The sequence below is a fragment of the Hakea prostrata genome, chromosome 8 (assembly GCF_041222555.1).
Source record: "Hakea prostrata isolate BN-2017 chromosome 8, UWA_Hpros_2, whole genome shotgun sequence".
Lineage (NCBI taxonomy): Eukaryota > Viridiplantae > Streptophyta > Magnoliopsida > Proteales > Proteaceae > Hakea > Hakea prostrata.
In genome coordinates, this window is record NC_142607.1 from 42,035,985 (window position 1) to 42,049,746 (window position 13,762).

Below are 13,762 nucleotides of genomic sequence, written 5' to 3' on the forward strand. Positions count from 1 at the left end.
CCCGTATTGACTCATATAATATATATGGTGAAAGGTATTAATGATCGTCCGACGGAGAAGTGATCCAAACTTATTATTCGACCCCCCACAATGTTCAATCATGGCTCCACCCTTGACTTCAAGTCACTACCTCAAGGTCTCAAATAAAATTATTATATAGCCTAATTTCTCATTCTATATCCAACCTGTGAGTATGTATTGCAACTGTAGCTGTGAAGTGTTAACCGAGGGAGTGTTAACCGAGGGTGAGAAACTAGGTTCAGGTAATGAATGTCACCATGCAATTCACCTACCCCAACGACTTCAGTCCCTGTAATATTTTTCAAACAGATGAAAAGCTTCAAAGTTAAATAAGATTAAATGATCATTTAGAATAAGGTTCCTTCTGTTGGTGAATACATTATATGGTTGGTGCTTTAGATTCTTTTGTTTTGTTTTGTTTTGTTTGCATTTGCATTTGAGTGTGTGATGCTGCAAATGAGGTGGAGGTTTTGTTTAACTTTACCTACTGGTTGGCCCCATAAAACTGCAGAGGTTACTCGTTCCTTGTTTACTCCTGCAAGAAATTACCTGCTAGAATTTAGTCAAACTCACTTTGGCTTTAGTTTGAGGACTTCTTCTCATTCAAGTTACCAACTCACCCGGTTTTACTTGCATTGCCTGATTCGGCGAATGTGAAATTGGAAGTTTCTTACTTCCCTTGTTGAAAACTAATCTGATAGGCGTACTAATTTCTCCGGCGGAAGAACTTAAGGCATCCAAAAGCCATGAAACTGTGACGGGAAGAGCTTCTTTTGTCTCTGCCATTTCGAATCCTCAGTCGAGTTCTTGGTTCAAGCGGAACTCGCACATGAATCGTGATTTCTCTTCAACTTGGCCTATCAATCGCCAAAAGCGATGTCACTAGTCTGTCACCCTCCAGAATCGGGGAGGTAAGCTGAACTGGAAACACGCTTTTGGAAAAGAGAAAGAAGTTTTGCAAACTTGCCCGGGCAAATCAAAAAAGAGATTTGAGAGTTGGGTAGAAATTTGGGAATTGGGTAAATGAAGGGATTTTATTTTGTAAATTAGAAAACTATTGGACTTTAGAATGTCAAAATATATAAAAATTTGTATTTACAATTAAACCCATCTCTTGATTCTGCACGGTTCGATTTTATTTTGATTACATGGCGTAATCTATACCATTGACTGCATGCAATAGCTGTTGCTGCTACAAATAAAAATCTAAAAACCCGCATGAGTGGATAAGTTCTAAACTCTGTATTTTCAGCAACAACAAAAGGTAAAGTACACAAAGTCTTCTAGCATATGACACCGACAAGTCAGGTCTTATCAGTTGTGGAACAAATAATTAATCAATATTTGCAAGTTGTAAAATGCAAGTATTCTTCAAGATGAAGCATTTTCTTTCGTATGGTGGATGACTTTTTGGGATTCTCTATTTAAAATAGATAAGAAGGCAACTTGTTGGAATTTTAAATTTATTTTTAAATTATGAGATTCAAAATATTTTTTGTGTTTACAATGAAGGGTTAGAGGTAATGTTATTCCCTATTTTGATACCTAAATAGCCAATGGATAATCTATGAAAAGTCTTGTTTGAATGGCTAACAAACAAGACTTAAGGGAAAAGACATGATCTGAGAGGTATCTTTTAGAGATACCCTTTATAGGTGTCTCTTCCTCTTCTATATATAGAGAGGAGTCGATCCCTAGGAACTCTAACAGTTTTAACATCAATATTAGTCTCTTGGTTTTCTATCAAGGTGTGAGTGTTTTTGATGAGTTTGTGAGTATTACCTTCGGACATTCTTTGCAAGTAGATTCCATTGAAGTGCATGCCATTGGAACTAAGGAGTTGTTGTATCTTGGAGGAGAAGACGCCACGGTCAAACCCAGTCTACACTATAGGAGGCGTTCAAATACTTTAAGGAAAAGTATTGATATGTACGCCTCAACTCACCGTGTTCAAATTCTTCTTGTTGTTATCGTATTGTTTTCTCGATGATATACGGATGCATAGTGATGTTACCTATTTCTTCTTCAACTACAACAAAGATATGGATATCTCTCTGAATCAGATAAGTTCTATTTCATCGATCAATTCTATAGTCTTATACTTGCAGCCCATATAATGATTTCCAACACAGCCCTCATGAGATTCTCTCAAGCTTCCTGCATTTTCTAGTATATTTGGAGGGACTGTGATGACTTGATCTTCACCAACAATTATTGGTTTCCATCAAAGGTGATTAGAATGGCTGAAATAGCCTTTTTGAGTTCATTTCAACAGCTAGAGTTAGAGGTATATACTCTTTATCAGATTTTGGGAAAGAGTCCCCTGCATCAAAGTGGTCTCCTTTTTTACAATCTTTTGGTAAAATCAACTACAATGCTGCAGGGATTATGGAGTCTAAGTTAGGAGGTATAGGTGTAGTTGTTCAAGATTCTAAGAGTTTTTCTTTGGTTAATTTTTCATAGGGATCGCATTGTGATTCTGTTTTATATGCGGAGGCAACTGCAGTTGAATCAGGTATGTTGCTGGCCCTTAAGGAAGGTTTTTTAAATGATCGAATTTTGAAACTGATAATGTAGAGTTCATCAATCAAATTCTGAATTCATCACCTAAGATTGCTATTTGGCCGATTTTTCAAAATGTGGAATATTCCACATTTTGAATCTTGCTTTGAGCAGTGCAGTTCTCTGTAATTCCGAGGTCTGTCAATGAAGTTGTAGATTCCTTGGCTCGGGTGACTTTGTCGGTAGAGCTTTTGATAAATTGGTCTATTACCAATCCATGGGTCCTGCAAATTGGTAAAGTGATAACCCTGGTTCTACTAACATTTCTTTGCCATGAATTTACTTTTCACCCCAAAAAAATTGCAATTTATCCTCAATTATTTCCATTATATTTTAATAATCCAATTTCATGTTTTCCTTAATTCCGCCTGTCTCCGTAAACGACTGCATCCCAGCATGACACCGTGAGACACGGATAATTCAAAATAAAAAATAGAGAAAATCTGGACCGTGCGTTACAGAACTCCTAAGCCAGATCGACGTAAGTAGACGTTTAAGTGTAACCTAATAGGGCTGACGTCATGTGGGTTTTCCATCCATGACGTCTGTTCAAAACATTGATCAACTAAACTTAATGAAAATTTTTAATAATAAATAAGTATTCATTTGTCTCCTTCATCATTTCTTCCACTGAGCCCTCCTTGTCCCTCATTATGCAGAGTTTGAGAATTCTCCTACCTTTAATTAGCAGAAACTCAGCTTCTAGATCTTCTGCAGTTGGTCCCTTCGCGATCCTCAACTCTCTTCTGCTGAAGTTGCAGTCAAGCTTCTCAACTAGTCCTTCAAGATCATCAACTTACTCGAGCTGTTCATGTTACAAACAACAACAATGGCAGAAGATTTGGTAACTAAGCTGTTGAGATATTTCATGAAGGTTCTTTAAATCCTCAATGTCTGGCAAGATGTTGGAACCAATGAACGAAGCAATCAAAGAGAAGGTAGTCTTCAATTTCTCTCTATCATTCATCTGGTGATTACTTAATTAATAAATAGCATATATATAATTCAAGCTTGTTTCAGTTTCAGTTTCTAACATATAAACAGGTTTACTTATATCACATGATTCTACGAAAAAACAAGAAAGAAAAACTACATATGTAGTTTTGGTTGAAAAAAGAAACCGTCTGAGTGAGTCAGTCCATTGAAGATAATCATGCTTCACCCAAAAAAAAAAAGGTAATTTTTCTTGGCTAAAAACAGAGATAAAGAGAGGCAAAGAAAAAGAAAGAGTTGAATGTATGTGAATATGAGTGCATCTGTGTAGAGAAGAAATTTAGGGTTTTATGAACTTTTCTCCAAATCCCGATCATGTTCTTGTAAAATGACCTTTAGGGCACAGCATCAACCGTGCAAAAAAATACATTATACTTCAGAATTCATAGCATATTCTAGGAAATATCCTTCTTCCCAGGCTGGCAGATAAGATTTCAAATGTTTTTTTTTTTTTTAGGTTCAACATATGCATCTTCTTAAGTTTTTGTTTTCTCCAAAATACCATTTAATATTCCATTTTATTCAATGGAATGCCTAGTAGTAGGAAATTTCCATCAACCCCAATGAGAACAAGGCTGAAAGAAGGGTAAGATAGACTTAAGTTGAATATTTTGTGACTATACATGTGCCTCTAAGGGAGAAAAGATTATTTGTTAGCAGGTTTGATTTCTTCCTCCAAATCTGTTGTCATGTCTTTGTACAACAACATCAGGGCTGCCGCCGTAAACACCAAGGAATCTATTATACTTTGGGTCTTATACTAGGTCCTAAGTTAATTTATTTCTTCTACTATACATGCTGGCAGTCAAAGAAATGTAATAATTTAATTTTATGGCTTTTGGGTTCACAGATAGCCCCTTAAGTTTTTTTCGACAAAAGGATCAGACTTTATTAATAGTTAGAAAGAAAATTACACACTCAACCCTGCAACAATAGTTGTCCAAACTACACCCAACCTCATTAGTTCTTTTATCTAAGCTAAAGTACGAAAGAAAAACAACATGATACATCATTAACTAAACCTAAACCTTAGAAGTTGCACGGCATCCCACTGCAACTCCCTCTGGATGTGGTCAATTGCTCCCCTATTGGGGTAGAAGTCTAATTCGTTAGTGCAGATTTTACGAAAAAGTCTACAATTGGATTCACTTCACAGATTCGTTATATTCCCTTTAGTTTTTATCGTTCTCAAATTACAAATTAAATATTTCATTTCTAAGGATCCAACTATTTTGAGGACATCACATTTAAGTTGCTTCATAATTTTTGATAAAGTACTGGTTTGATCAATGTTTAAGTTCAAAGGACCGAATTAAGATAAGCCTCACAATATATAGTAAAATTCTTGGATAAACCCTCATGATTAGAGGGTACAATTGCAACCCAAAAAAAGAAAATGATGGAGGGTATAAGATTAATTATGATTACCTGCATGTGAAAAGATACCTGTACTATATTTTTTAGTTTTTTGAGGAAAAAAAGGTATTTAAAATCTTATCTATTTGCGTGGATCTGTGATAATAAACATTTGCAAGTTGCTTGGTTTTGGCGTTTGTGTGCATCATCTTCAAGCATCGAGGTTCTAAAAATAATTTATTATTAAGTTATAATGAATGGGATTACTTTATTTAATTAATCATGGAAGAGCTAGCTATCAATTTGCTCAGCCCACTTGCTTACCTTCTTAATCCATTTTATAAAACAGGATTTATGATTAGTAGAAGTTGAGAAGTAGCAGAGAGCTTTCATACAGTCATTAATGGAGAACTGTTCTTCCATTGCCGGAAACTTAGCTTCATCCACCAGAGAAAAGGTGATAGAAGAACTAGAACGAGGCCGTGAATATGCTGCCCAGGTTAAACTTGCCCTCCATCACCAACTCAATGGAAATACTGATCATGAATCTGTCACAGCGGAGGATCTTGTAACCAAGGTATTAGGATCGTTCAAGGAGGCTCTTTCAATACTGAGTTACACCGACTCCAACAAGGATTCTTCGACAACGCCGCCTTTTCAGAACCAATGTGGGTTGGGATCTCAGACAAGGTGATCTTCTTGCTTCCTTCCATTACTGTCATCTTTATTCTTTAGAATCTAGTGATTAGTGGTTTAGGAACTATGTGTTAGGGGGACCACAGACATGCATATATATATTTGGTGCTTTTAGTTACCATTGTTTGTTTATTGATGATCTCTTGATTCATAGAAACAAGGAACAAACATGGACCAGGATTAGAGCATGTCGGCCAATTGAAGATGGTTATAGTTGGAGAAAATACGGGCAGAAAGAAATCCTCAATACCAAATATTTAAGGTACTTGAGATCAAGAGAGAGAGTGATTTTTGTGTTAGTCATAACATTAAGTAAGCTCTGATTAAGCTATTTGACCAATCCTTCTGATCTCCAGGTGCTACTACAGATGCAGCCATAGATTTGATCTAGGTTGTCAAGCAACGAAACAAGTTCAAAGAACAGATGATGAGTCACCAACGTTCTGGACCAAATACATAGGTCACCACACTTGCAAAGATATCCTCAAGCTCTCATCCATGGAAATGGATTCTGTAACTGAAGAGGGTTTTGTAATCAACTTTGAGTCCAAAACCACACCAAAACATGGTCGTCCTTCCTTCTCAACCTTCCTCCGCCCTAGCAAAGAACAAAGGGAACCTTTTCCCTCGATAGAACAGCAAACCTCAGGAGATTGCAGCAGCCATATGGATATGCTGATCAATTCTGGTTATCTCAACGATGTATCTTATGATGATGTGTTGTATCGCCTCAAAAATGAGAGCATTTAAAGGTTCCAATCGGGGTCAGTTGACATGAAGTTCCAATTTGCAAATGGGAGCCTGAAATGTTACCTCTTTCTCCTGTAGATTTCAACATACAAAAATAAAAATGTAAGATTTTAATTTCCAACAATTCATAGAAGCATCAACCATCATGCCTTGGCAATAAACAAAAGCACAGCTATGGCCTCAGGTGGGGATCCGCAGAGAGATAGGGGGATGGTGTTCATCTCACACGTATTCTTTTATCATACATTTAAGAAGGAACTTAATCTATAAGTACCAACAAAATGGAACAATGATGAACCTCTCTTAAATATGTGGTGAAGATGTGTGAGGGAAGCACAGTCCTCAGGTCCCATCTCTAAAACCATAGGGACTAATAAAAATAGATATGGGGCACAACAAGTTATAGCTAACAGAAGGCTATTTAGAGATTGGTGACGGTGCCGAACCGACCAGTTAAGTGCTAACTCTTAGGGTAACAAAAAAAATTAAATTTGTACTTTTCCTCTTTAGGATCTAGGTAGGGTTGTAAATGAAAACTCCTACTTGTAACAAGGTTTATCTCTTAGACAAATCATATAAAAAAATCCTAATGCACGGTGAAAAGAAATTGAGGTATTATTAATTATTTCATATGGTTGCTAAATAAAGAATCATATCACATAGCTAAAATCATATCATAAAATCCCACTGCACGGTGAAAAGAAATAGAGGTATTGTTAATTATTACATATGGCTGCAAAATATAGAATCATATCACAAAACTAAAATAACTTTTCACTAAAAGGTCATTTTTATTCGAAGCGAAAAGATAAAAATACAGTGACAATAAATCTTATATAACATGGAATCAAACATTCAAACCCACAACATCAGACGCACCTAATGCACCCTTCTTCACTAGTTCCTACTTACATAAATTGACAAAGACTAAGAATCTAATGTAAAAACTTTAATATATCTCAAGCTTAATTCTGATGCTTTCTATGCAGATGATGGAGCTCAATGAAATCTGGGGTTGGTGGTCATGATCATTTGGGGATGATTTTGTTGGTTGTGACTGATCTAATTTGGTTTGGATCTATGCTTGTGGCCAAATCTCTTACGTAAATACGCTTAGTTATGTTTTATGCAGTCTACGAAGATATGGCGTGTCATCTTTGAAACAGATAATCCGGAGCTCTTTAATTGCTCTTTGAAGAAGACTTTCCCTCCTCCAACCTGTATAACGGCCGCCATCTTCTATTTTTGAGGATTGTGCTCTCTCTTTTGTTACTATGGCACACAATACTGTAGTAGATGCCTTAGCCAGGAAGGCCCAGCTAGTAGGTTCTTACTATTTGGTCGCTTTCCACTCTTTGGCTTAATGACCTTATCTTTATAGCCTGGGTTGCTCCTCAATAAATTAATTTTCTACACAAAATATAAAAATATATAAAAACCGTTAATATATTTCAGATTTTGAGCATTATTGAGATAATCATTCTTCCCCTATTAATCATGTTTGAGTGCAACTGAATGCAACTGAATTTCACGAAGAACACAACACGATTCCTATATATTCAAGAGTGGGAATGCCAATAGCTGTAAACAAGAATTATGCCAATAACTCATTTTCTTTTAATCCATTTCTCAAAAATTGTAGAGTATCCCTATTCCCTCCTACAATTGATTTTCATATAAGCGAAATACGTTAGATAATATGAAGACTAATATCTAAGCGATCGAGTATATCCATAATCGAGCACAGTGGGTTTTCATACAATATGTTGTGCTCTGATCAGTACCCATTTTTGTAAGAAAATTCAAAGTTCTGGAGATCGGTTTCTACTGAGATGCCACAATTAGCTAGCTACATAATTGGGAAATTGAATCCACAAATTAGATTAGACTAAAATGGATAATGGATTTGATCATCAATTGCCTGTCACTCTTTATTATTCTACCTGGCTTCCATTATCCCTCAAATGGTAGCTTGAGTTTAAACTTTAAAAGAACAATCCTATGTGTTCTTGGCCAAGATTAACACTTGATAAGTAAAGGTCAATGGCATTCCTTCCCTTCTCCTTCCCCAATCTTCTAAAAGGTCATTTGTATTAAAGTGAAAAGAAATTACACTATTACAATCATAGATAGGTTTTGAGACACCACCTCAAACACTCACACCCACAACAATAATTGTCCCCATTACACCCATGCTAACGAGAACCTCAAGATGAAAAGCTTGCGAACACTGAATATATGGTTTTAACCGATATTGAAGACGACTAGAAATGTCCTAATCTAACTCAGTCTTAATCATAGCTAACCAAAGGGTATTAACCTCTAAAATTTGAGACCTTGTTAATTGCTAATCCTACCAAAAAAATCTATTGCAGCATTTGTCTTTCTATAACAGTGGGAGATCTTCCACTGAACCAATGTTTGTGATTTCGTTTCAAATTAGGGTTGGGTTAGGGGAATCAGAGTGGTCTAGGAGGTACAATTTGGGTTTATAAAATTGGTTAAAGATTTGGGTTTCGGATTTAAAATCTTCAGTAAAATTGGGTTTAAACTAGTCCAGCCCAACCTGATATTTTCTGTCTTTGAGTACCAAAGATTTATGAGATGTCTACATTTTAACACTCCAACCGCTCGCAGCTAGTTTAAAAATGAAGAGATCCAGAAAGGCAAAAGGACTGAAGAGGTTAAAGGGTTCCACACTTCCACATCATAAGAATAGAAACGAAATGTATATGTTTGGTTTCTCTTTTGATCTTTAAATGAATAAGATTCACCCAAAAACAACTGCATTTGACAACTTTTCATTTCATTTTTTTTCTAACTTCATTCCATAATTTGCGCCAATGATGCATTAAGGTGTGAAACTAATTTCTTGACTTTCATGTCTACTTTCTTGACCAGCTCGTCGCATCGAACACCACCACGAGTCAACTGAGGTACTACATTAAAAGTAGTAATGATATAATTTTATTATGGAATAATAATTACTATTGTGTCTTGTATTTTGATTTTATCATTATTTTATTTTTGTATTTTTTAAAATTTTAATCTAACTTTCAACTGTTTTTACAATTACTAATGCCCTCTATAGTTAAACTCCAATAGCATACTGATGATGTAATATCTGTATATTGTTTCAAAATTCAAAAAATAACCTTAAGTATACAAATAAAGTTCAAACGTTACCATATTTGAGGGTAATATAGTCATATTAAAATTATTTAACAGTCCTAAGTAACGGGGTTAACGGTGGAGGGGACATTTGCAAGATTTTGATTTTAGAGGAAGTGCAGTTTGTTTACCATGAAAATGGAGAGGCTCATGTAAAAAACTCTAGTAATTATTCCTTTTATCATTATTCTTTATTCTAATAAAAAATATATAATAAGAAGGTAGAAAATTTAACAGATATTTGTATTTTTTTTTTAATAAATAAATAATAAGTAGAAGAAATGATAGACGATGAGACCAAGCAAAATCGATGCTCAAATACCATGAAACAACGACCTAAAAGGTGAAAATTAAGGTAGTTGATTGGAAGGCACCACTAATTTTTCAAAACCAGATTATCTTCTTATTTATTTTTTCACGGCGATGACCAAATGGATTTACAATTTACTTTTTAAAGTCAATAAATACAAGCTTCAGTCTTCTTTCCTAAAGCGAGTTGCAAGTTTCAATTTTCTTTGAAAAGATGTTGGGGACCTCATTGGACTGTAATTGGTTGCCCTAGGTTTACTTCTAATCCACGCTCAAATGGGGTATATGTTGGTTAAGGTATAAGGAAATATAGTGTCACCCTACATTAATTATCTGTTCACAAACTTGAGATACCAAATTTTATATTTTAATAGACCTCAAGGGTCAAGATGAAATTTTTTTCCAAAACTGATAAATAATACAAATATACGACCATGCATTTCAATAATTAGGTAGACATAGGATAAGGTAGAGGTACAGGAGACATAAGTCGAATATTTCATTCCTCCATAAGTAAGTGTGATTAAAGAAGCATGATATATTTTTTTGTTGTTTGCAGTGCAACATTATTAATATTTACAAGTTGCAATACTATAGAGTATTATTAGCTTATTATTATATATACTTCTTGTTGGACAATCCTATCTTTTAGAAAAAGCAACTAGAAATGAGTTTGAATGCATAGGTGATGAAAGACTTCCCTGCAAGGAGCTGAAGCTATGTTCATGCATCTTCCATTGTTCTAGAATCGATCAAGTCGTCAAACCAAAGCAGTTCAGACAAGAAGATCAGAGAAAGGGAGGCAATGGAGTCTTCCATCAATGATATGAAAAAAAGGAAAAAGTAATAGACAAACTCATTTGGTCATGAATTCTATGGTAAAGAGGGTCTTCTTTTCAATTTTGAAGCAAACCTCTTTGGTTTATCTTTCACGAGTCCGGATCTGCAACCCCGTCGGGGAGCACTCACCACAAAAAATAGGGGGGGCCCAGGGTGGTGATGGGACGGTTTTTCTGTTTTTTTTTTTTTTTTTTTTTTTCCTCCAGGTGGGGCCCACCACTTTTTGTGGTGGAAAAACCGTCGGAGAGCACAAAGTGCTCCCCGTCGGGGGTGATGATCCAGATTCATCTTTCACCACCGGATTACAAGAGTATTTAGGCCAACGCAGAGCTGTTTAGCTGTTTTAGGTTTTGAGCATTGTTGAGAAAATGATTGTTACTCTATTAATCAGGTTTGAACGCAACTGAATGTCAAGAAGAATACAACACGATTCCTATATATTCAAAAGTGGGATTTCTTGCCCAACAAAAAAATATCAATCCTCTATACTCACGTGCATCACATTGTAGTGTGACTCCATATTCACATGCGTCACATTGTACTGTGGTCTTTCTTCTAGTTGGTTAATTTCTTTGTTCTTTGTTCTTTTTCTTTTTCTTTTTCTTTTTCTTTTTCTTATTTAGTGGACTTTCAGACCTTTGTTTTTAGACATCTTCCCTTAATTTCAATCTTTTGCAAGTCTTTCTTCATTTTTAACTTAAAAATAAATAAATAAATAAATAAATAAATTCTACATTGAGATGTACTCTATGTAACTATTATTTTCCCCAATCCTATATAATGCACATATGCCCAGAGAATCAAGATGTAAGGTATTGTATCCCATCATATTGATAAATACATTAAGATATCATTTTTTTTTTCTTTCCAAAAGAGATATATCTAGATGTGTGGTATCATACCCCACCACATTGATTTATCTAAAACTGTTTTCTTTGTTCATTCTCGTTCATCAATAATAACTGAGTGAAAAGATGGTTAAATTATAAGTAGATTCTCATGTGTTTTTGTGCTATGCACACATAAATGCATAAATGTATGTACATCCAAATATCTGTTGTGGGACACTAATTTGAAGTACAAATGATGGACAACCACATGAATGTGATATCAAATTTTAATTCTCTAACTCAAAATATCTGAAATGAAAACCTAAGTAATTTCAAACTAATTAAAACTCAAAAATTATAGATGATCTTTTCCCAATGGTCTCTTAGCTTGTAGATCAAAGAAACCTTTATCAAAATTTGAAGTATCAACTAATGTATTGGTGTGATTGATTTTAAGATAAATGTCATATTAAAAATATGTATGACATAGATACGCATGAAGTATAATGATCAAGATATAAAGCAAAAGACACTTCTGAAGAAAAAAAGAAGAAGTAATATTAGCGCTGTGAGGGGGGAAATTTGATGAAGAGGAGACTATCATTTTGTATTCCATCCATGGGCTGGAGTGACTGATTGTTAATTAGACAGTTTTTAATTCTGTTTTTTATTTTGTAACTCATGAAAAAAATAAATGTAGCTAATAGATGAACTCTATTAAATGCCATGAGTTGAAGTTAGAGAGACACGTTTTTGGGTGATGGAGAGAGAGACTTAGTTTTACGTAGTTTGATTGATCTCTGCAACCTACTTCCACAAGAATGTGATTTGTTTCCTTGAGATTGATTGCAATACAGATTACATATTTACAGTTACAAGAGTCTTACTCAACATTAATCTTGGACTCTAACTCTAGAATTTGAAGTAATCAAGTTATATCTATTTGTGTTTGGTATGAACTATGTCTCTTGTGTGTTGAGTTTGAGTCTGATTTTAAAATCTTGCACGCATGGAGGTAGTTAAGTTTGAGTGGAGTTCTTGAAGCCTTGCAAGCATGGTATAATGGTGGCTAAGACAACCCTAGATTCGGTGAGGGCTTGTCTGTGATTTTCCTATTTACCCTCAGACTGCAAAAAAATGTTATTATTCTTAAGAAACTCATTTGATGATGAATGCTATGATGAAGAGGGTCTTCTACTCAAACTTTGAAACAAATGCCACGATCAAGAACCTCTTCTTTTACTCATCTTTTTTCTCAACCAAAGAAGAAGAATACAAGCAATGTTTTACCTTATTAAAACAAGGACACCATGAAATCCTGTTCGGCTTATCTTTCACCACCAGATTACAAAAGTATCTCCAGCAAGTATTTTCAATTTTAAATAAGTATAAAAACTTTTATTTACTAGAGGGTTATTATTATATGACTCTAATATGAAGAAAAAAAAACATATCACCTGATTCAAATGATGACTGCATGGAATATACACTACATGCCAAATCCAGTGGTTTTTTTTCAAATTAATCTATTCAATGAGTTCAAACAGATGAACCCCTTTTTTCCATTGGAAGGTCAAACGCGTGAATTTTGGTTCAAATATTGTGGCTGTCTCATTATTATTATACTAAGGCATGCAATTTCCTAGAATTGTAATATGAATTCTACGTCTGAAATAGACATAGCCAAAGCTGATGGAAGGTAGGCTAACGTCATGTGGACATCCTAAGTATGACTCCCTGACCGTTGGATGTATTCAATCTGCTTATGTGGCACAATCTCAACGATTGGCATACTCATATGGTTTTTCAAAACATCGACGACTATTCAAATCATGAATTAATAATTTCAAAAATTAGATTTGTTTATGACTAAATAGTCATTAATTTATAATTAATCTATAGATTTATTTTCTTCATGACTTCTACCATCAAGTCACCTTGGCTCTCTATTATATAAAGGATGACACACATAGAAAGAGAGACACACTAGCTAGGCACCAATGGATTCTCTTCCCTTCATGGGAAACTCAACTTCTAGCCGCAAAAAGATGATGGAAGAACTAGTTCAGGGTCATGAATTTGCAGCCCAGCTGCAAGTTGTTCTTCATGATCAAATCACTGGAACAGCTTGTGAATCCAAAATGATGGCCGACGATCTGATTAATAAGATAATGAGATCTTTCAGTGAGGCTCTATCAATCCTGAGAAACGCTGAGTCTGATCCCCCTTGCAGA

At 35.0% G+C, this 13,762-nt stretch overlaps 1 protein-coding gene across 1 annotated transcript; it reads left to right on the forward strand.

Annotated features, from left to right (window-relative positions):
- The first annotated feature begins 3,312 nt into the window (after window positions 1–3,312).
- LOC149007975 (putative WRKY transcription factor 54) lies at window positions 3,313–6,514 on the forward strand. The gene is made up of 4 exons (XM_089166890.1): window positions 3,313–3,521; window positions 5,282–5,622; window positions 5,783–5,890; window positions 5,985–6,514. The coding sequence occupies exons 2-4, from the start codon at window positions 5,336–5,338 to the stop codon at window positions 6,376–6,378; spliced, it is 789 nt and encodes a 262-aa protein (XP_089023016.1). The 5' UTR covers window positions 3,313–3,521; window positions 5,282–5,335; the 3' UTR covers window positions 6,379–6,514.
- Window positions 6,515–13,762: the final 7,248 nt, after the last annotated feature.